Raw genomic sequence first — 19,023 nt, forward strand, 5'->3', positions numbered from 1 at the left:
CCCCCGGCTCCATCACCCCCCGGCTCCACCACCCCCATAGCCTGCGCCATCCATGGCCCCATCGCCCCACCCCAGCCTGCCTGGCCCTACCACTGCCCCTGTGTCCCACTCCTCAGCCCTCCAACAGCCTCCGGCCACGTCTGCAGCCCAATGGACACTGGCACCAGCCCCAACGGACACTGGCACCAGCCCCAACCGACACCAGCACCAGCCCCAACTGACACTGGCACCAGCCCCAGCGGACACTGGCACCAGCCCCAACCAATACCTGCACCAGTCCCAGCCCCAACCGACACTGGCACCAGCTCCAACCGACACTGGCACCAGCCCCAACCAATACCGGCACCGGCACCAGCCTCTGCCCCAACCGACACCGGCACCAGCCCCAACCGACACCGGCACCAGTCCAACTGCCTCAGAACTGCGGGGCTGCTGCACGCCCCCCCCTCCATCCCTCGGCAAGGGCTGTTCGCCCACATCCCCCCACCCCAGCTGGGCTCACAACGTGGTGCCAAGGGCTGCCCCATCCGAGGCACGGGGCAGGCATGGACAGTGGCAGGGGCTGCCCCCCACTCTGCCAGGCCCCCCTGCACAAGCGTGGGGGCGGCTGGCCCAGCATCCCCCGGCCCCCATCCTGAGCCGCGCACAGACCACAGGAGGCCGGGGCTGAGCGCGGTTCCGTGTTTATTTGCTGCAGACCCTCAGCACTAGTTTACAAGGCCGTGGCAAAAAAAAAAAAGTTAGAATAAAAAAATCCTGCCATCCCCCCACCCTCCGGAGAGGCCTCTGCACAGAACAACCCGACATACAAAATAATCTAAAAGGAGAAAACTATACAGGAGTATTTACACCTCTGATAAATAGACTAATACTGATCCAGGCGCCTCCCTCCAGCCCACGCGTGGTGGCCGGGGGGACAAGACATGACATGGGCATTTGCAAGGCAGAGGCAGGGGGGCCGGCTGGACCCTCCCTCCAGCAGCCGTCCCCGGGGCAGGCTCCGGGCACGTCCCACCACCCGCTGCGGAGTGAGGGCTCGTGCTTGAGGAGACAACGGCCACCACCGGCGCAGCCGCCCCTGCCCATCGCCGAGGGGGCTGTGCTACAAGGATGCGCTGGGGATGATGCCACCCGGTGCTGCTGGACCAGGATCCTCACCCAAACTCCAACACCCCACGGTGGGGTGAGGACATGTCTGTGCCCCATGTGGCACCAGTGCACACTGTGATGGTGACAACTCCCTCAGCCCTCCCTGCGCCCACAGAGACTGTCGCGAGTGCAGGGGACAGCTGGGAGGGTCCAAGGCGGCAGCACGGGGAAGCCCAGGACAGATCCAGGCCCGCTACAACGAGGGCCAGAATCGTGCCCCCATGAGGCTCCCCCAGCCACCCCGGGGCTGCTGCCCTTCACCCTGGCACTGGCAGCACCCCAAAACTGCCAGCAGTTAACCGCCAGCCATTCACCTTCCCAACAGGACACCCCCAGTGCTTCAGGACATGGGTGCTGGGGGACCCAGCAGCAAGTGCGGTTGCCCGCTCGCTGGGGGGACGGGAAGCAGGGAGGGTGCCCATGGTGCCCCGCTGCCCGGCCCCAGCTGGCCGAGGCAGGAGGGGGAGGACGGTCCACAGATGCACCTTCCCCACCCTGCTGCGGAGCCAGGGGCAGGAGGGGCTCCCCACACGCAGGGCTGGCGGGGTCCCCGTGTCCCGGCTCAAGCTTGTGAAGATGCTGTCTTGGAGATGAGGCAGTGGGGGGGGGGCAGAGCCACGGAGACGCCCATGTCCCCCTCCCTCCTGCCACGGTAAAGAAACCGCAAAGCTAAAGCTGGGCCCTGGGCCCCCGGCCAGGCTGCAGCGCGGCCCCAGCCCCGCAGCCCTCCGGGGAGGGGCACGCTCGGGCTGCCGCGGGCACGCCGGCCTCGCAGGGCCAGCGGAGGCTGCTAATGTCTCTTGGTGGAGGACACCTTCTTCTTCCTGGCAGCCAGCATCTCGTAGAAAGGGTCCCGGCTGATCGCTGCCCTGGCGGGGGAAGGAGGGCTCGGGTTAGCCGTACGGCCAGGTGAAAACCACTCTAGGGTTGGGTCTGACCTGGGAAAGCCCGTTCCCTGCCATCCTTGCAGGGTGCCCCGGGAAGCCCCTGCCCAGCGCTGTGCCACCCGGTCCTCTGAGCACTCACTTGATGCACTTGATCCACTCCTCCTTCTCCTCGGGCGTGGGGGCAGAGATGCGGTACACCGTGTGGTTGCCCTCCACCACCCGCCCATCCGCCTCCGTCTTGCAGGCCTTGATCACCTGGTCCTTGTTGTCGGGGATGTAGAGCTCAAAGCAGTTCTGGAAGGGAGGAGACTGTTGGAAATGCATTCCCCGCTTCCAAAGGGGACCCCAGGCTGGGGGACGAGGGGCAGCACCGAGGGGACCCCAGGCTGGGGAACGAGGCAGAGAACCGAGGCTGTGGGCACTCCCCTGGCACAGCCAGCCGCAGGACAGCAGCGAGGGCTGGACATGCTGTGACCGTCATCCAATAGCCCCAGGCATGCCCTGGCACCAGCCTGGGCACTGCTGTGACCAGCCCCAGGTCTGCACCTGGCTGCTGCGACGAGTGGAGGCAGCGACTGCCGCTGGGCCCTCCCGTGGGCACCCCTCAGGGGCTGCAGCATCTCCCGGCTTTCCCCGCTTTGATCCTGCTCCAACCAAAGCACCAGGGCCACCCCTCCGGCCCCAAGGGACCCTGCCGCGGCACTCACCGGCTTCTTCGAGTCCTCCACCTCACGGATGCTCAGATTCTCCAGCGGGATGATGCCACGCGGCTCCTTATCCTGGTGGGGCCAAAGCAGAGGCTTTAGCTGCAGGCTGGACACCTCCAAACCCACCCATGCGCCCCAGGAAGCTGCAAACACCCCGAGCCCCATGTCCTCCACCCCTACAGTCACTGGCACCCTGGCACGGCAGGAGGCAGGTGGCCAGCCCAGCACTGGGGTGCTGCACCCACTCTGTGCCATGCCAGCAGATGGGCACCGGGTTGGATCCAGCGCCCTTCCCTGCCCCGGCTCAGCACACCCCGAGCGAAGGCCACTGACCGTCGTGTACTCGAAGTAGTAAAGGCAGTTGTCGGTCAGGATGAACCAGCGCCGCTTCCACGTCTTCACCCTGCCTCCTGGGAGCAGAGAGGGACGGGTCGGGCGCGGCCCCGGCAGAGCGCGGCCAGGGCACGCGCCCGGAGTCCCGCGGCACATGGAGGCTACGGCAGAGCTGGAGCCCACGCAGACACAGACAGACAAGCACCGGGCGCCGGGGCGCAAGCAGAGCCAGGCAGCCCGGCGGGCGCAGCAGCAGCAGGCAGCACACACCGCGCCGGGCACGGCACGAGCAGGAGCGGAAAGCAGACGGATGAGGATGGAGGCAGAGGGGTGGGGGGGGGCCGGGCTGGGAGCGCTGCGCCCGTTCCCACCCAAAACACCGATTCGGCATGGCCGGAGGACGCTGCAGCCAGGCAGCTCTCGGGGGGACTTGGGGCTTTCTGTTGGCACTGACCGCGGTCCCGCCGCATCCCACAGCGCAGCCCAGTGCCGGGGCGAGGCGCGAGCCCAGGGCTGTGGCTCACGGACTTTTGTTCGGACGGAGTTTCACAGCCGCCACCGCAGAGGGAGAAGCCGCTCTCTGGGCTCAGGGACTGCGCACCCCCAGGCCCGGACCCCCCTCCACCGCGCCAGCATGCTCTGGCCATCGCGGCGGTGCCGGATGTGCCATCACCACGGGACGAGCACCCAGGCTATGCTTCCCAGGGCCGGCGCGGATGTGCGGAGGCACTGCGTGTGCTGGGGGCTGCGCTCATCTCCTTCACCCCAGCGGGAAGGTGCCGTGCCTCCCGGCTCCCCCGTGCCAGCGGCCACCCTCCCCAGTCCCTGTCCCAGAGCCAGGCTGGGGCCAGCGTGTCCTGGAGGAAAGAGCCCCTCTGCCTCCCTCCGGCCAAGCCCACCCCAAAACTCGGGCCTTGACCCTCTCCAGCCCCCTGCCCTCCCTAGGGCCATCTCCTCTCCCAGAGCCACGGGCGGGAAGAAGCCACATGCCAGGCAGGGTCCGGCGGCACAGGGAGCGCAGGAGGCGCCCAGAGTTTGGAGCCCGTAGGGTGCAGGACTCCGCGGGGTTGGCAGGGCTCCACGGAGTTGTATGGGACCGAGGGCCAGCGCAGCCCCGGGGGGGAACCAACACTCCCCGGCACCCGGGGGCTGCGGGTGCTGGAGCTGGGCAGCACCGGCACCCACCACGGTGACTGCTGCAAGCCCCCCGGTGTGGCACAGGGCACCGTGCAGACAGTGCCATCCTGCCCACTCTCATCCAGCTCCGGGCACTCAGCGCCCCGCGACACCCCGCGCAGAGGCTGGGGCCCTTCCCGAGGACACCCCATCCCCATCCCCATCCCTTGTGGTGCCAGAGGCAAAGACCCACGGTGGCCGGGCTGAGCTGCCTGGGAACGCGGCGAAGCACAGACGGGCGGGCGGCCCTGGGGGAGCGTTCGGCATCGGCGGGGCCGGCACCCCGCACCCCTGCCCCGGCGGCGCCGGGAGCGGGGCTGTCCCCTTGGCAGGCGAGGTCCCCGGAGCGGTGCGGGCAGTTAGCAGCAGCAGCAATGAGACTAATCACCAGCAATTAAAAACGAAAATGAAACGAAGCCCCAGCGGCGTGAGCAGAGCAGGGAGAGGGGTACGTACCTCCTGGAGTTGGGGGCAAGGAAAGGAAGAGCCAAAATCATGGAAACATACAAATGAGGGAGAAAAGAAAATTAAAAAAAAAAGGAAAAAAAACCAAAAAGAGGAAACCCCAAAGAACCCCCCTCGCCCCGCGCGGGCCAGGGCTGCAGCAGGGAAGCCGTGAGTGGCTGTGCCAGGCGGCAGCGCCGCCGCGGGGCCCGCCTGCCCTGGCTCGCTGTGGCTCTGGGGACAGATCTGCTCGGCGGGGGGCACAGGGCCTGGCTCCCCCCGACCCACGGCCTCCCGTGGGGTCCATCCCTGCCCCGGGAGTGGGCTGAGCCGTGGCAGTAGGGCTGGGGCCCACGGACGCTCTGCCGCCGCCCCAGCAGATGTGGCGGGTGCCAACGTGCCGCGCACGGGCCCTCCTGCCAACAGAGCGCTGGGCTTGCTGGGGGTCAGGAGAGGCAGGTCTGGGGCTCTCCCCATGTCCCCCTGCCTCAGAGCCAGGGGGCAGTGGCCCGTGCTCAGCCCCAGGACCGGGCTCTGCACTGGTCAGGGCACGGGGCTGGGGGTAAGGCCCCTCTGCCATCCCGGGGGGTGGCAATACGGCAGTGACACCCCTTGGGGAGAGGACAGAGTCCCGACACCAGCAAGAGCCTCGGGGAAAGGCCCCCACCATACCCTGCTCCTGCCAGCACCCCGCTGTCCCCCCTTGCTTGACCCGGGCAGAGGGTTCCCCAGAGCTGCCGAGAGGAGAAGCCACAGGAGCCAGGGCGCAGGGCTGGCTCGCCAGCCGCGAGAGCCGGGCTGTGCCCGCGGGATGCCATGCACGCTGCCTGCGCGTGGAGCCGGGATGCGGAGGTGATAATGCTGTGGGAAGGTGAGGCAGGGGACCAGTCTGTGGCATGGAGGGGGGGACGCACGCAGCCTGGGGCAGCTCGCCACTCACTCCCGGGCACCTGCTCCAACAGCACCCTGCTGTGACTCGGTGACGAGAAGGGCCTCGCCATCTCCGTGCTCCGACACCGGACCCTGGTACCAGCTCAGCACCCTGGGGCTTGCCCGACCTGGAGGCAGAGTCCCCCAGGACGCCCACCCAGCCGCACCACAGGGCCTCAGCAGCTGTAGTCCGCTCCGGCCACCCAGCCCAGGGGAGACAGAGGGCTGCTGGACATACGGACGCCTTCCCCACGGGAGCTGTGCCCCGTCTGCAGCCTCTTGCCACTCCAAGGAGCCGGGGTGGCAAGCGAGGCACGCGCAGCCCAGGGCATGGCACCCCCGGCCCAGCTCCTCCCCAGGTCGCATCCGCCCAGCTTCCAGCGCTCACCCAGCTTCAGCAGCCAGCCCTCCCGGTCGGGGTTGAAGAACGTGTGGGTGAGGTCGTTGCCGTCGTCCTCGGGGATTTTGAAGGGTTCGTTCTTGATGCTCTCATAGAGGTTCTGGTACAACAACACGCGGCATCAGCTCGGCTCCGCGCGGGAACCTGGTCCCGGCCCCGGCCCCTCCACAGCCCGTGTCTCACCCGCAGCAGCTCCTCAGGTAGGTCCCCTCCATCGTTGATGCCGCGGTTCATGGCGATGAAGCGCTCTGCCGTGGGCTTGTCCTTGACGTTGGGGTTGTGCAGGCTGGTGTTGAGCATGATGATGGCGAAGGAGAGCACATAGCAGGTGTCTGCAGGGGCGGAGGGGAGAGTCAGCTGCGACGCAGCAGGGCCGGGGAGAGGGGCCGGGGCTGGCACTCACCGGTGGACTGGAAGACGCCGGGGTTGCACTGGCAGTACCGCTGGGCAAAGGCCTCCATCATCCGGTCAATCTTCTGCGCCTCCCCGGGCAGCCGGAAGCTCCACAGGAACTGCCTGCGAAGAGCGAGGTGCTGCGCTGCTCCGGGGGCTCCGCGCGCCCGCCGGTCACGCTGTGCCACCACGGCCCCCCGCCGGCCCGCTGCCCGGCCCCCCGCAGGGCAGGGCTCAGCTCCCAGCCCCTCCGCTCACCGCAGGGCTTGCACGAGGTTGAGGTCTGTGAACTCGTGCAGCTCCACGAAGGCGTGCAGGACTTGGATGTTGAACTCGTCCCTGCGGGAACAAAGCCGGAGCACGAGGGATGCATGATCAGCAAGTCCTGTGACTGTCTGGCGGCCCCCCGGCCCCCTGCCCTGCTCCAGACTCCGTTTGTTTGGGAGGGCAAACCTGCAGCCACCCCCCTACTCGAGCCCTGGGCTGGTGTGCACACAGCGCAGTGTGCCAGCCACAAGTGCCAGCCCTGGATTGAACGGGCCCCCAGGCAGGGCACCCACCCTGCTGCACCCCCAGCTCCCCCAGCCAGGGCATCCAGCCCCCCTGCACCCCCAGCCCCCCCCACATCCCCACTCAGCTGCCTGGTCAGCTCAAAGAGCTGCCTCCAGGCGGCGAGAGCCCCAGGCACCCTCGGGAGCCCCACAGTGCCCCGGGCCAGCGTACCTCTCGCCCAGGTAGTCCCCGATGGCTGTCTTGTTGAGGCCCTCTCCCTTGTACAGGAACTGAGCGATATCCTCACACGTGTTCTTCAGGAGGTCGTTTTCAATCAGGAACTGGATGCCCTGGAGCGGTGCAAGGGGTGCTGCTCTGGGGCTTGCTGTTGACCCTGCCAGCCCACCCGCTGCCTTCCCAGCCCCTGCCCTGGGCGCTGGCTCTGCTCCAGCCCCAGTGGGTAGCCAAGCACCCTGATGGCAGGGTGGCTGAGCCCCAGCACGGCCCCGGACGGGCTGGTGAACACCCCCTCCACATGGCCCTGCCAGGAGCCCACTGCCTTGCTCCCCACCCAGCCCACCCCACGGTACCTTCTTGGGATCCATGTTGAACTTCTTCCTGCCCATCGCCACCTGCTTGTTCCGCTGCATGTTTTTCCTGCAGGGCACAGGGCAGCTCTGAGCACCAGGAGGGACCTGGCTTCCTCCCACCCACCCCCGCGGGCAAAAGCACTGTGGGGAGGGGTCAGCCTGGACCAAATCGAGCCCCCCACGTCTATCCTGCACCGAGTGAAGCTGTGCCCCGCTTTGCAGGAGCGCAGCACAGGGCTGCTCTTGGCCTGCCAGGCCCCTGAGCAAAGAGGAGCTGCTGTGCCCTGTCCAAGGGGTCCCTCCCCACAGAAGGGGTGCCAGGCACAGCATCCCAGCCGGTCACCTCGGCACCAGCAGCTGGGGCACGCCAGGTGCAGCGGGGGCGCTGGGGACAGCAGCCCCCAGGCGCCAGCAGGGCGGGTGTGCCGGTGACAGCCTTCACGCCTCCGTGCATGATCGGAAACGCCGCCGCGAGTCAGCTCCCGTCGGCTGCCGGGACCCCCTAATCCCAGGCTGGCACCGCCTGCGCCAGCTCAGAATAACAAAAGTCCAACAGTCGCCGTGGCCAGACAGAGGGGCTGAGCCTTGGAAAAACAAACCTCTGGAGCAGCGGGTCAGACTGGGATCTTGCTACCGCTCTAGGGAACTGAGAGCGCCTGGGAAAGCCACCAGCACCCGTGGGACGGGGCTGCAACCGCTCGGCAACCCGCAGCTCCCACAGCGCATGGCGTCCGGCGCCGGCCCTGCCGCAGGGGAAGGGGCTCCACCGGGACGCTGTGACAGCAGAGGACTCACCTCTCCTCCGTGGAGCCCAGGTTCTCGATCTCGTTCGTCACTTCTGCTATCTCATCTTTCAGCCGCTGACGGGAGAGAGCGCATTGAGGCAGGAACAGGAGGTGCCCCCTCCCAAACCCTCCAGCCCCTGGCCCCGCGGGCAGACTGGGGCCCAGCACTGCCCGTCCCTCGCGCTGCCAGGCACAGGCAGGGCATCCCACCGACCCGGGCTCAGGGAGGCAGGAGCCACCGGGGGCCATTCCGCCAGGCAGCTCCTCCTTCCTTCCCTCCTTCCCACCCCGAGCGCTGCTGGGGGCTGCACCAGCTTGGGGGGCACTCCCAGAGGGGGCTGGCTGCACCCTGCTGCTAATCCCCATCGCCATGCTCCGAGCAGGCAGGAAGGAAGAGATTCAGAGGTTAACAAAATTACCCCCTAATCCCCTTAGATCATGCCCAGCATATGGCAGTAATTAGCCTCCGCTGCCTTAATCAGGGCCATGGCTGACGAGTGTCCCAGATGAGCGCTGACCCCGCGGTCGCTGCCAGGGCAGCAGCCTGGCCCAGAGACACGGTCCCTGCCAGTGCCAGGGAGGGGCTGGCACGGAAATGCCAGTGCCCTGGGCCGCGGGGAACAGCACAAGCGCACGGCTCGAGTGCCGTGGGGGCGAGGAAAAGCCGCAGCTCCTCAGCTGGCTACCAGCCCACGACACCTGCCCCGGGACCCCCTCCCCACCCTGGGACCCCCTTCCCGCCCCGAGGCAGCGCTGTGGGGCAGAGGGGCAGCAGATCACGGGCCCAGCTCGCCCTGCCCTGCCCTTCCAGCAGCTCCAGTTTTCTGCCCCAGAAGGTCCACGAGAGCCCCCCGGGCCACGAGGAGAGGGGGGCTTTCGAGGAAAGGGGGTGGGAGCACAGACCTGACCCGCAGCCCTGCTCAGGCTCTGCACCCCAATCCCATGGCCATTACGGACAGCCCCGTCCGGGCAGCCTCACCTGGGCCACCCTCCCCTTTCCCCACAGCAGGGCGAGGGACCTGGACAGGGCTGCAGGGACCCTGCCCAGTGGCACGGGCAGGGAGATTGCCCCCCGCCTCCCAGGAGACAGCCCCAAGCAAGAAGCTGCCGTGTCCAGGACAGAGGGGTTGTGTGCCCTCAGCATCACACCTGTATGTCAGCCAGCAGCTCCTGCTTGCGGCGGCGGATGTTCTCCAGCTCCTGGCACTCCTCTGGGGTCAGGTCACTGGGCACTGAGTGGAGATACGGTCAGGTCAGCAAGCGTGGCCATGGGAATCGTCCCCACCACCCTGCCAGGCACAGCCTCTGCCCTCAGCCAGCAGCCTGGGGCCCATCAGGAGCTGGGACACGGATCTGCCAGGTGCCCAAAGGAGCCAGGCCGGCAAGCAGAGCCCCGGCCCCGCACAATGGCCAAGTGCCACCGATGGCACGCGAGGAATGTGAGGGCCAGGACACGGCCCCGCTAGGCTGGGCAGTGGCTGTGGCGGGGGAGCTGGGCAACACCAGTTCCTGCTGATTCAGCCAGCAGTGGCCGGGCAGCGAGGACCAGCACGGCCTCAGGACCCGCTCCAGCGCTCCTGCCTGCAAGCCTGGCCCTGCCACCCCGCCAAGTCCCATGTAACTCTGCTCTACCCCAGCTGGGCCAGTGTTGGTGCCCGCCCCGGTCCCTGCCGCGGCCAGGCAGCTCTGCTGTGCGCTGGCACTGGGCTCTGCACAGAGCTGGAGCCCCGCGGGTTGCTCTGCTGCACCGGGCCAGCGCTGCAGAAAACCAGCTCCTGGCCACCGCCGCAGCTCCCTCCGCACTGAGTCCGTCCCCCCGAGCCAGGGCCCGGAGCCAGCGTACCCTCTGGACAAATCCTGCCCGCAGGCCATGACATCGACATCTCTCTGCCACCCTGCGGGAGCTGGGCAGCCCTTCTCCAACACACCATCCCTGAGGCTCAAGCCCAGGGCCGCCGCACACCCCTCCTGCCTCCCGGGACATTCTTGGTGCTCTCCGGCGCGCGACCTCCTGCTCCGCAGTGACACGGCATGCAGGTGCTGCTTCCCTCCCTCCTGTCCCCAAGGTCACCTGCTTCTCCCGCAGCGCTCCAGTCCTCGTCTGCCGCCCACGTCTCCCACCTCCGCCAGTGGGTTCCAGCAGCTCCCTCGTGTGCCACACCAAGGTCGCCCATGAGAACGCCAAAGCACCGTCCCCCCGGAGCGCTGTCCCGGAGGGAGGCGGCAGCAGCACCCGCTGGCTCGGCCCTCGCGCCGTGTCCTGCCCGGGGGTGCCGGGGACCAGCGCCCGGCAAGGCTGACTGCCCTCTCCTTCCCCAGACAGCACCGCTCCGTTATGCCATGGCCCCGCGTGCTGCCACGGCCGCGGTCTCCAGGCCACTGGACTCACCCAGCGCGTCCCCAGAGCAGCCGCCTGCCCCGTCCCAGCGCCCGGGAACGCCGCGCGCCTTTGGACCGGCACCGTCCTCAACCGCACATCTCTCCTCCCCGAGCTGCCGCCGCCTCGGTGGGAGCCGCGCGTGCCCCTGGGGCGATGGCGACCACGCAAACAGAATCTCCGAACTCAGCACTTCCCTGGCTCCGCTCGGGCTTTCTGACCAGCTTCCTCCTTCGCAAAAACCCCCACTGCCAAGGTCAGCAGCAGCCTCGGCTTGCGACACCATCCTCCAGGCGCAATGGCAACACTTCCCAGTATTTTCGGTCTCTGACGCTAGGAAGTATGAACCAGACAGCCCGGCTGGTGGCACCAGGTTAAAAGTTATTTATTTAAACTTAAACCACCGGAGCCCCGGCCTCATCGATACACCCGAGCGCCTTCCGCGCACCCCGGTGCCGTTCCCGCAGGCACTCAGCCCGTCCTGCCCGGCGCCCAGGGCACCGGTGTGCCCAGGCGGGATGGCCGAGCTGCATCCCGCGCTCGTTGCCAGACCCAAAGCCCCTAAATCCTCAGGACCCTCCCGCCCGACTGCGGCTGCAGGGAAGGTGAAATTGGGGGTCAGGGTCTCGAGGTGGCCGCGGGTGGGAGGCTGCAGCCAGCGAAGGGACGGAGCGACGTGCCAGCACTCGGCCGACCGGCAGCGAAGGAGCCCGGTGGGAGCAGCACTGCCTCTCCGTGCCCGCCGGTGAGCGGGCGGGGGTCTCGGCAGACCCCGGGGCAGGTGCAGCAGAGGATGAGATGCTGCCAGGCAGAGGGGGCCGGCGGGTCCGTAGCGGAGCCCAGGAAGGTCCCTCCCTGCGGAGGGCGAGCGCTCGTGACACCGGCACAGCCATGTCAGCAGCAGCCGGAGGAAGAGAAACCTCAGACGCAGGAGCTTTTCTGGGGAAGGAAGAGGGCGTTGACCCTTCCTGGCACCCTGCACCGCACCCGCCCGCAGCGCCCCGCGGCGCAGAGGCCGGCGGGCCCAGCCATGGCTGCAGGGAAGGGGAAGCCGGAGCCGGCGCTCGCTGCCCTGGCTTCAGCCCGGCACGGGAGCCGGGGTGCAGCAACCCGTGGGGCTGCGGCAACCCAGCGCTGCCGCCTGCTCCCCACCAGCGTGACGCCTTGGCACAGGGGGCCCGGGGGCTCCCGCAGCTCTTCTGCCGATGGCCAAGCCCCGGGACCCTGGCACACTGGTGGCAGCAGGAGGGCAGCAAGGGGCACCGGCGGGATCTGTCCTTCTGCCCCAGGCTCCAGGGTTGCCGGTGGCTGCAGCAGCCGGGAGCCGGAGCAGCATGTCTTCCCCCTCCCACCATGCCCACAGCAAAGCCCTTGAGTCACACAGAGGCCGTGCTCGCCCCCATGCTCCTTCCTGTCCCAACACAAGCAGGCACGGATGGCGGCACAGGAGCGGGCAGACGTGGAGCTGCCCACCCACATCCCCCTCACCCGGACCCCACCAGCCTCCCTGTGCCAGGCTCACCGCCGCCTTCCGCCCTCAGCACCATCCTGGCACGCCGTCTCCACTGGCTCTGTCAGTGCTGCTGTTTCGGGGTGTGGGCACCTGCCCACCCCGGTGCTTCCCGGGTGAGTCAGGGCCGTGCCGCGCCAATGAGCTGCGGGGCCGCCAGGGCGTCACCGCAGCCTTGCCAGGAGCCAGCAAAGCAACACCCTGTTCCTGCCGAGACCAGCCCCGGGCTTCCAACACCTTAAATCCTCTGCTCTTGGCTGGGGGGGAACGCAGCCGGGGCCCTGCGCCCCCTCCTCAGCCCTGGGGTCAGAGGACGGGATGTGCCGGGGTCCCTGCCGGGCAGCGCTGGGGGCTGGCCCCGCTCTCCTTTCCTTGGGGGCTGCCAGGACACTCGACCCAGTCCCCTCTCCTCCGCTGGCTGGGCCCCCACCCCAGCAGACCCCCAGCCCTGCCCCACGGCTGCTCCGGCTCCTCCAGACCCCCGCTGCAGGTCCAGGTCCCGCACGGGCTGTAAGGACTGAGCACTGGGCAGGACTGGGAGGGCTGTGGGGACCACCAGTGCCTGCTGCCCCATGCAGACTCCACAGCAGCTCACACGGCCAGACAGGACCAGAGCCGGGACTGGTCTCCACAGGAGGTTGTTCCTTGCTGACCTGTGCCCTCGCTCTGGGTCCCTGTACAGACCCCTGCACTCTGCATGGAACCACCGTGCACCAGGGTCCCGTGCCCGCGGGGCCGCGCTGCAGTGGGAGCAAACCCTTGGCACGTCCCTGGCCCGCTGCCGGATGCTGGAGCGGCTGTGCGAGCCGCGGCCACCTTGACTCAGCTAAATCCTGCTCGGCAGCGCCGGATGGAGAAACGGCACCCAGAACGCTGCCGCGGAGCACGGGGCGAGGGGCTTCGGCAGCCTCGCGTCAGTCCTTCTGCCCACAGCGGTGCTGCGCCGCTACCCGGCCCTCCGCTGACCCGCACCGCGCCTGTGCCAGGCCGTGCTGGAGGGGCAAAGGCACCGGGTTTAGGCAGACCACGGGATGAGCCCGGGGTGCTGCCAGCAGCTGTCGCTGGGCTCAGCTACGGGGCACTGCTGCCCACTCCCACCATGCCCCATGGCTGGGGGGCCCATGGGGCCCCGAGAAACTTCCTGCCCGTCTGCACGCACCACATCCTGTTTTCACCGCGCCGCGCGCGCATCCTGGGTTGCGTCAGCCCCGTCCTTCCCTGCCGACAGCCGAGGTGCGTCAGGAGAAGGGTCTGGGGACAGGAGGCTCCAGGAAAGACCCTCCCAGGCAGCCGGGTCCCACGCCCCGAGCTGCCCAGGGCCCTTGCCCCACTTCGGCACAGCCCCGCTCATCACCCCTGCACCCACAGCCCGGCGGGAACCCACATCCACAGCCGCTGCCGCGCTCCCCCCAGCCCCAGGCTCCTGTGCCCCCCAAGCAGAGAGCCCCGGCCTACGGTGCAGCAGGGCGAGCACCAACGCAGCCACATCCGTGCGCACCGAGCACCGTGCAGGTGCCGGGAGCGCCGCCCAGCAGGCGCCTCGCGCTCTCCGTGCCATGCACTGTGCTGGGCCTCGGGAGGAGCAGAGCCCACTGCTTCTCAGCCTCAGCTGCCAGCGGGGCGCAGGGCTGGCTGGAGGTCTCGCACCCTCGTGCCCCACGGCAGCGCCACCCTCGACCCACGCTTGGGCAGCGGCCTGCGGACAGCAGCAGCTCGCAGGGGCGACCAGCCCACAACAGCAGCCCTAGTGCAATGGGCGCTGCGCTGCCCTGCGCAGATTTCCATCTGGAGAGTGCCACCCTGAGCCGCTCTCGCAGTGGTGAGGACGGCTGAGCGCTCATGCACTGCCCAGGGCAGGGCAGGAGGGCGAGGGGCTGGGGCAGGACCTGCCACAGCCGCACCGGGCTGCGGGCATCCTCCCAGCTGCCCCCGCCATCTCCCGAGCACCCCCCCATCCTGGCACGGCACCTGGTGCCAGCGCAGGGTAATGCCACGCGAGGCAGCCCATGGCCCAGCTGTCCTGCCAGGGCCGGCGCTTGCAGAAGCTGGAGCCTGTGGAGGCTGGCAGTGCGCGGGGGAAGAAGGTGGCAAGGACTCTGTGCCGCTGTCGGCGGGAGCCGTACGGAGCCGGAGGTAAGCCACGGCAAGCAGAGGGGAGGGCACGAAGCACCTACCTGTCTTGGTGGCCACTGAGGGGCAGAGGAAGGCCTGGAAACTGGAGGCACAGAGCTCGCTGACTGTCCCCATGCCGCGGAGGTCCCGTGCAGGACGCTGCCGGTTGCGACAGGGCAGGCGGGAGCGGGCAGAAGCCTGGCAGGCACCGCGCAGCTCGGCGGCAGGCTCCCCAGTGCCAGGGCCTGCGGGCAGGGTGCAGGCAGGGCAGCCGGAGAACTCCCCGCTCTGGCTGGTGCCGGGGAAGGCGGCTCTGGCAGGGCAGCTCCAGCTGCAGGAGCCCACGCACCAGCCCCAGCCAATCTCCGCCGCTCCCTGCCTGCGCACCAGCCCGCTCCGCTCCCGACGCTCCGGCCGGCGGCTCAAAGCCACTTAGAAGACGAGGAGTTTGGAAACTCCCCGGCAGCCCCCCCGCCCCGGGCCGCCTGCCCCCCAGCAGCCCCCTTGCCCCCGCGGGGGGCTGGCAGCGGGGTATTTTTAGAGCGGTTTTTATCCCTCTGTATTAGAGCGTTAAGCATCGGGAGCCGGCGGTCGCGTAGCAACCGGCACTGCACGGAGGAAGGTGCACCGAGACACAATGCGGCTCCGGCGAGGCGTGGGGTGCCGCCACGGCCCCCGCTCCCGGGGTCCCGGCACAGCCCCGACAGGCTGAGCCAGCCCCGCACGCCGTGCACGGGCAGGCCCGCCGCGCCTGCTGCCAGCCCTCTGGCAATGCCGGTCGGACCGCTGAGCTCTGGGCATGCTGTGGTGGCAACGGAGCTGCCTCCAGCTCTGCTGCGGTCCTGGGGTGCTCCTGCAGCAGGAGCTCAGGGAATCCCGCACCGGGATCCCAGCCTCGGGCCAGTCATGGAGCCGGGAGGAAGGTGCAGCCTTCCCGCTCCCCAGCCCCACTGCATCTGTGTCCTCCCTGGCCCCACAGGTGCCAGGTGAACCCAAACCGGACAGACAGCTCCTTCCCTCAAAGCAGGAGTGATCCCCAAGCACGGGCACAGCCATGAGTAAGGAACCCCAGAGCCAGGAGCCAGCAAGCTCCACACCTTCGCCAGCAAGCGCCAGGACACGCTGAGCTAGGAGAAACCCGTGCCGGGCAGGCAGCGGGGACAGGCACCATGGGAACAAGCTGCCCTGGCAGGCAGGAGGGTGCAGGGGCAGGAGGGGGCTCCCAGGAGGAGGGAAGGTGGAGGAGAAGGGCAGCTGCGGGGCTGCGAGGGCAGCCGGGGCGCTCGCTGCTGACGTGACCGACCTTCTGCTTTCGGCACCACTTCCCCTTTCCAAGGGGCCGAAGTGGTGGTTGCCACATCACCAGGGAGGCACAAGGAGCCAGGGGACAGGAGACTGAGCTGGGCACATGGTGTAGCAAGTGCCTGCCCAGGGCCTGGACTGGCATCTGGAGAAACTCCTGTGTGGCAAGGGCACCCATGGGTGCTTCGGCCGGCGTGACGCAGGGCTAGGTGGCATCTCCCACGCTGAGCGACCCCGACACCCGGCTCAACCCTCACGCCCTGCCCTGGCGAGGTGGGGTGTTTACCAACACCTCGGCGTTACGTTAACCACAGCTGTGGTCCCCGATCCTCCACCCGCCGGAAAGCCGAGCCCGGGAGAGCCGCCCGCTTCCACCAGCCTCCCCCCTCCCTCGGGCTCAGAGCAGAAACTGCCAACCCCGACCCCACCGCGATGGCCCAGCGCACAGATGGGCCGAAACAGCCGCTGCGCCCCGACACGTAACTGCTGAGCGTCAGCAACGCGGCTCATCGTCCTCCGCACCCGAGTGTCTCAGGAGAGCGACCGGCTAATTGCCCCCACCCCGTGCCGCTCAAGCCCCGCCGGCCCTGCTGCCTGGCTCTGCCCTTGGAGCTCGGTGCCATCCCTGCGCTGTCCCCGTGTCTTCGACCCGGGAGCCCCAGAGCTCTGCAGAAGAGCTGCCCTCCTGTCCAGGCCCAGCGACTCGCCCTGGCTCACCCCTGTGCCATGCCATGGCAGGGGCTGGGGCATCACCAGCAGCCCCCCCATCAGCGTCCCCCCAAGCCCCAGTCCCCTCGGTGCAGAGATGCACGTCGCAGTCCCGGGCTGCCTCCAAAACAGCTGAGCCCGTGCCAAGGGGCCTGCCAGTGAAACAGCGCTGCCGTGCTGGCCAGCAGCGAGGGGAGGGCGGGGATCCCCCCGGGGGGACTTCCGCCAGCCTGCCAGGGCACCCGACAGCCCACCCTCCTTCGGGGTTCTCCCGCACTTCGCACAGCCCATGCCGCTTCCCGGCACCGGCCATCCTGCCCCAGACAGCGAGGCCGCCCCAGGCACAAGCCGCTTTGCGGGAGGCTGCATCAGCCCCGCTTAGAGAAATCCCTTAATCCCCCAGGCCAGAGCGAGCAGTAATCCCCCGGGTGCAGCAGGATTACCAGCGCTGCCCAATCCCCCTCGCCCTGCGGCTGGGCCTGAGCCGAGACAGGGCCCAGCCTGGGACACAGTGCTGGGATGAGGTTGTGCTCCCCACGGCTGCTCACCGGTGCTGCGGCTCCGTGGGGCAGGAGGAGGCGGGTCGGTTCCCCACCATGACGATGCCCCCGCATCCCCTGGCTTGGTCAGCTCCGGTCTAAGGATGGGTTTGGTCTCACCACCGACCCCATGGGGACATGGTGGGAAAGGGGTGGGAGCACAGCCCCACGCCCTGGCAGGAGCGGGGGGAGCCCGCATCTGTGCCGCCAGCTGCTCGCCCCAGGATTTGCTCTCCGCCGAGGCAGACGGCTGGAGAGGAGCCGCGTATTGCAGGGCAAACACTGGCATCAGCACAATCCCAGCAGCAAGAGCCCACCCGTCTCTCTCCCACCATACCGAGGCCTCAGCAGATTGTCCTCTGCAAAACCAACTGAGCTCAAGGGCTTCGGGAGAGCTGCAGACCGCAATGCCCCCAACAGGGACAGCGGTGGGAATCTGGAGGTGGCTGTGCTGCCCATCCTGCATGTTGCCCTGCAGCCCCCGTGGCATGGGGAGCGGGCAATTTCTGATGCTGACAGATGACCCGGGATGTCTTCCAGGCGATTCTGGGAAGCAGCAAGAGGTTGCTTGCAGAATCGCTCCCTGCAGTGCTCTCCTGCTAATGGGCTGCATCCGACAACGCCCGTGCTGGGCTGTGCACCAGCTGGGCCGGGCACTTGCACCTTATCTCGCACAGTAAACTCCCCATCGCCAAGCACAGTCACTTCTGGGGCGGAACAGCAGCCTCCTAATCGGCTGCGTTGCACAGCTGCAGCAGGCAGGCAGCTGGCCCGTGAGCCAGCACAGCCAGCAGCAGCATCTTCACCGGCACCAGCAGTGCCTGGGTGACCTCAGCTCCCAGGAAGAACGATCACCAGCACAGCTCGCAGTATGGGCACCTTGGTACCAGGTCTCACCCAGACAGACTCCAACCTCCCTCTCAGCAAAGTCCTCGCTCAAGGAAAACCCACAGGAGCCTGTTCCAGACGGTCAGGGCAGAGTCAGCGCCTTCCCGCCCAGTCCTGCTCCTCAGCATCGGGAGGGAACGCTCTGTGGACGTGGAGGATGGAGGGGAGCGAGGAATCCATCTGCACACGCATGAGGGGGGACCTGCAGCCCCTGAGCTGCCCGGCCTCGCTCAGCCCACCCTGGGAGCAGCCCTTGGGCGCACGGTGGGCGCTCCCCTGGCAGGTGGGCACGCTCCGGAGCTGGGAGGCTTTACGAGGCGCTGGATGCACGACACCGACACGAGGTGCCCTGCGGAGCCCCGGCTCAGACCGCGCTCGGGGCAGCGCCCGAAGCCAAAGCGTGAGCGGAGGGCAGGGGCGCGGGCAGCGGGTCCATGACGGGGCTCAGCCGCACGGCGCCGGCCGTGCGGGTCGCTGCGGCTGAGGCCCGGGGGAGGACGCGGCCGCGCCGCCAGCGAAGCGGGAGCGCGCCGGGCTCCGGGAGGTGCGGGGGGGGGTCGGGCCCCCCTCCCCGCGCTGGCTGCGGGCACCGGTTTCCACCGAGCGCTTCCTCCACCGCCCCCTCGGCCCCACCCGGCCGATGCCGCCAAGGCCGCGGCCTCGCGTGGGCGAGCGGCCGCTCTGTCACCTGCGGCAGCGGGTCCCGCCGCTCCCGAGCCCCAGCGCGACCCGGAGCCGCCGGTCCCGGTCCCGCACCTGGGAGCGGCCCGGCCTAAACACTCCCGCTCGCCCGGGAGAGCCCCGCCGCCCCACCGGAGACCCCCCCTCGCGTATCACGGACCGCTCCGGCCCCTCGCCCCGGCCCCGACGGCTGCGGGACCGGGGCCGCGGGAAGCCCCGGCCCTTCGCCCCGCCGCGGCCCGGCTGGGGGTGCCAGCGCCTCCCGCCCCCCCCCCCCCCGGGGCGCTGGACGCTCCCCCGGCCCGGCCCCGTCCCGCCCGCGACCCCCCCGGCCCCGCACTGACCGTAGCCGCCCTCCTCCTCCATCCCGCCGCCGCCGCTCCGGCCCCGCCCGCGTGACGAGGGCGCCGAGGCCGCCACGGGCGGCGTCACGTGACGCGGGAGCAGGCGGGGCCACGCAGGCTCCGCCCCCTGCCGGTGCCCCGCCCCCCCCGAGCCGAGCCCAGCCGGTTCGCGAACGCCGAGGGTTTATTGCCCGCGGTAGCGGCGGCAGCGCCCCGGACCCGCGGGGAGCCCGTCACCGCCTCGCGGCCAGCGCGGGGCCGGGGGGAGCGGGGCCC

The 19,023-nt window shown here is 69.1% G+C and overlaps 1 protein-coding gene across 4 annotated transcripts; it reads right to left on the reverse strand.

The window, feature by feature from the left end:
• Window positions 1-1,898: 1,898 nt before the first annotated feature.
• Window positions 1,899-18,773, reverse strand: CYTH1 (cytohesin 1). 4 transcript variants are annotated; one of them, XM_086624348.1, is made up of 14 exons: window positions 18,748-18,773; window positions 9,436-9,518; window positions 8,297-8,361; window positions 7,502-7,568; window positions 7,143-7,261; window positions 6,678-6,758; window positions 6,430-6,542; window positions 6,210-6,358; window positions 6,015-6,126; window positions 4,709-4,711; window positions 3,077-3,153; window positions 2,744-2,815; window positions 2,176-2,330; window positions 1,899-2,018 (listed from the first exon to the last, which is right to left on the reverse strand). In XM_086624348.1, the coding sequence occupies exons 1-14, from the start codon at window positions 18,767-18,769 to the stop codon at window positions 1,940-1,942; spliced, it is 1,197 nt and encodes a 398-aa protein (XP_086480474.1). In that variant the 5' UTR covers window positions 18,770-18,773; the 3' UTR covers window positions 1,899-1,939. The 4 variants fall into 4 exon arrangements, with proteins under 4 accessions (XP_086480474.1, XP_086480473.1, XP_086480471.1 ...); XM_086624347.1 differs by lacking the exon at window positions 4,709-4,711; XM_086624345.1 differs by lacking the exons at window positions 4,709-4,711; window positions 18,748-18,773 and adding an exon at window positions 14,348-14,420.
• Window positions 18,774-19,023: the final 250 nt, after the last annotated feature.

This window comes from Tauraco erythrolophus, chromosome 20, assembly GCF_009769465.1.
Source record: "Tauraco erythrolophus isolate bTauEry1 chromosome 20, bTauEry1.pri, whole genome shotgun sequence".
In the NCBI taxonomy this organism is placed as follows: Eukaryota; Metazoa; Chordata; class Aves; order Musophagiformes; family Musophagidae; genus Tauraco; species Tauraco erythrolophus.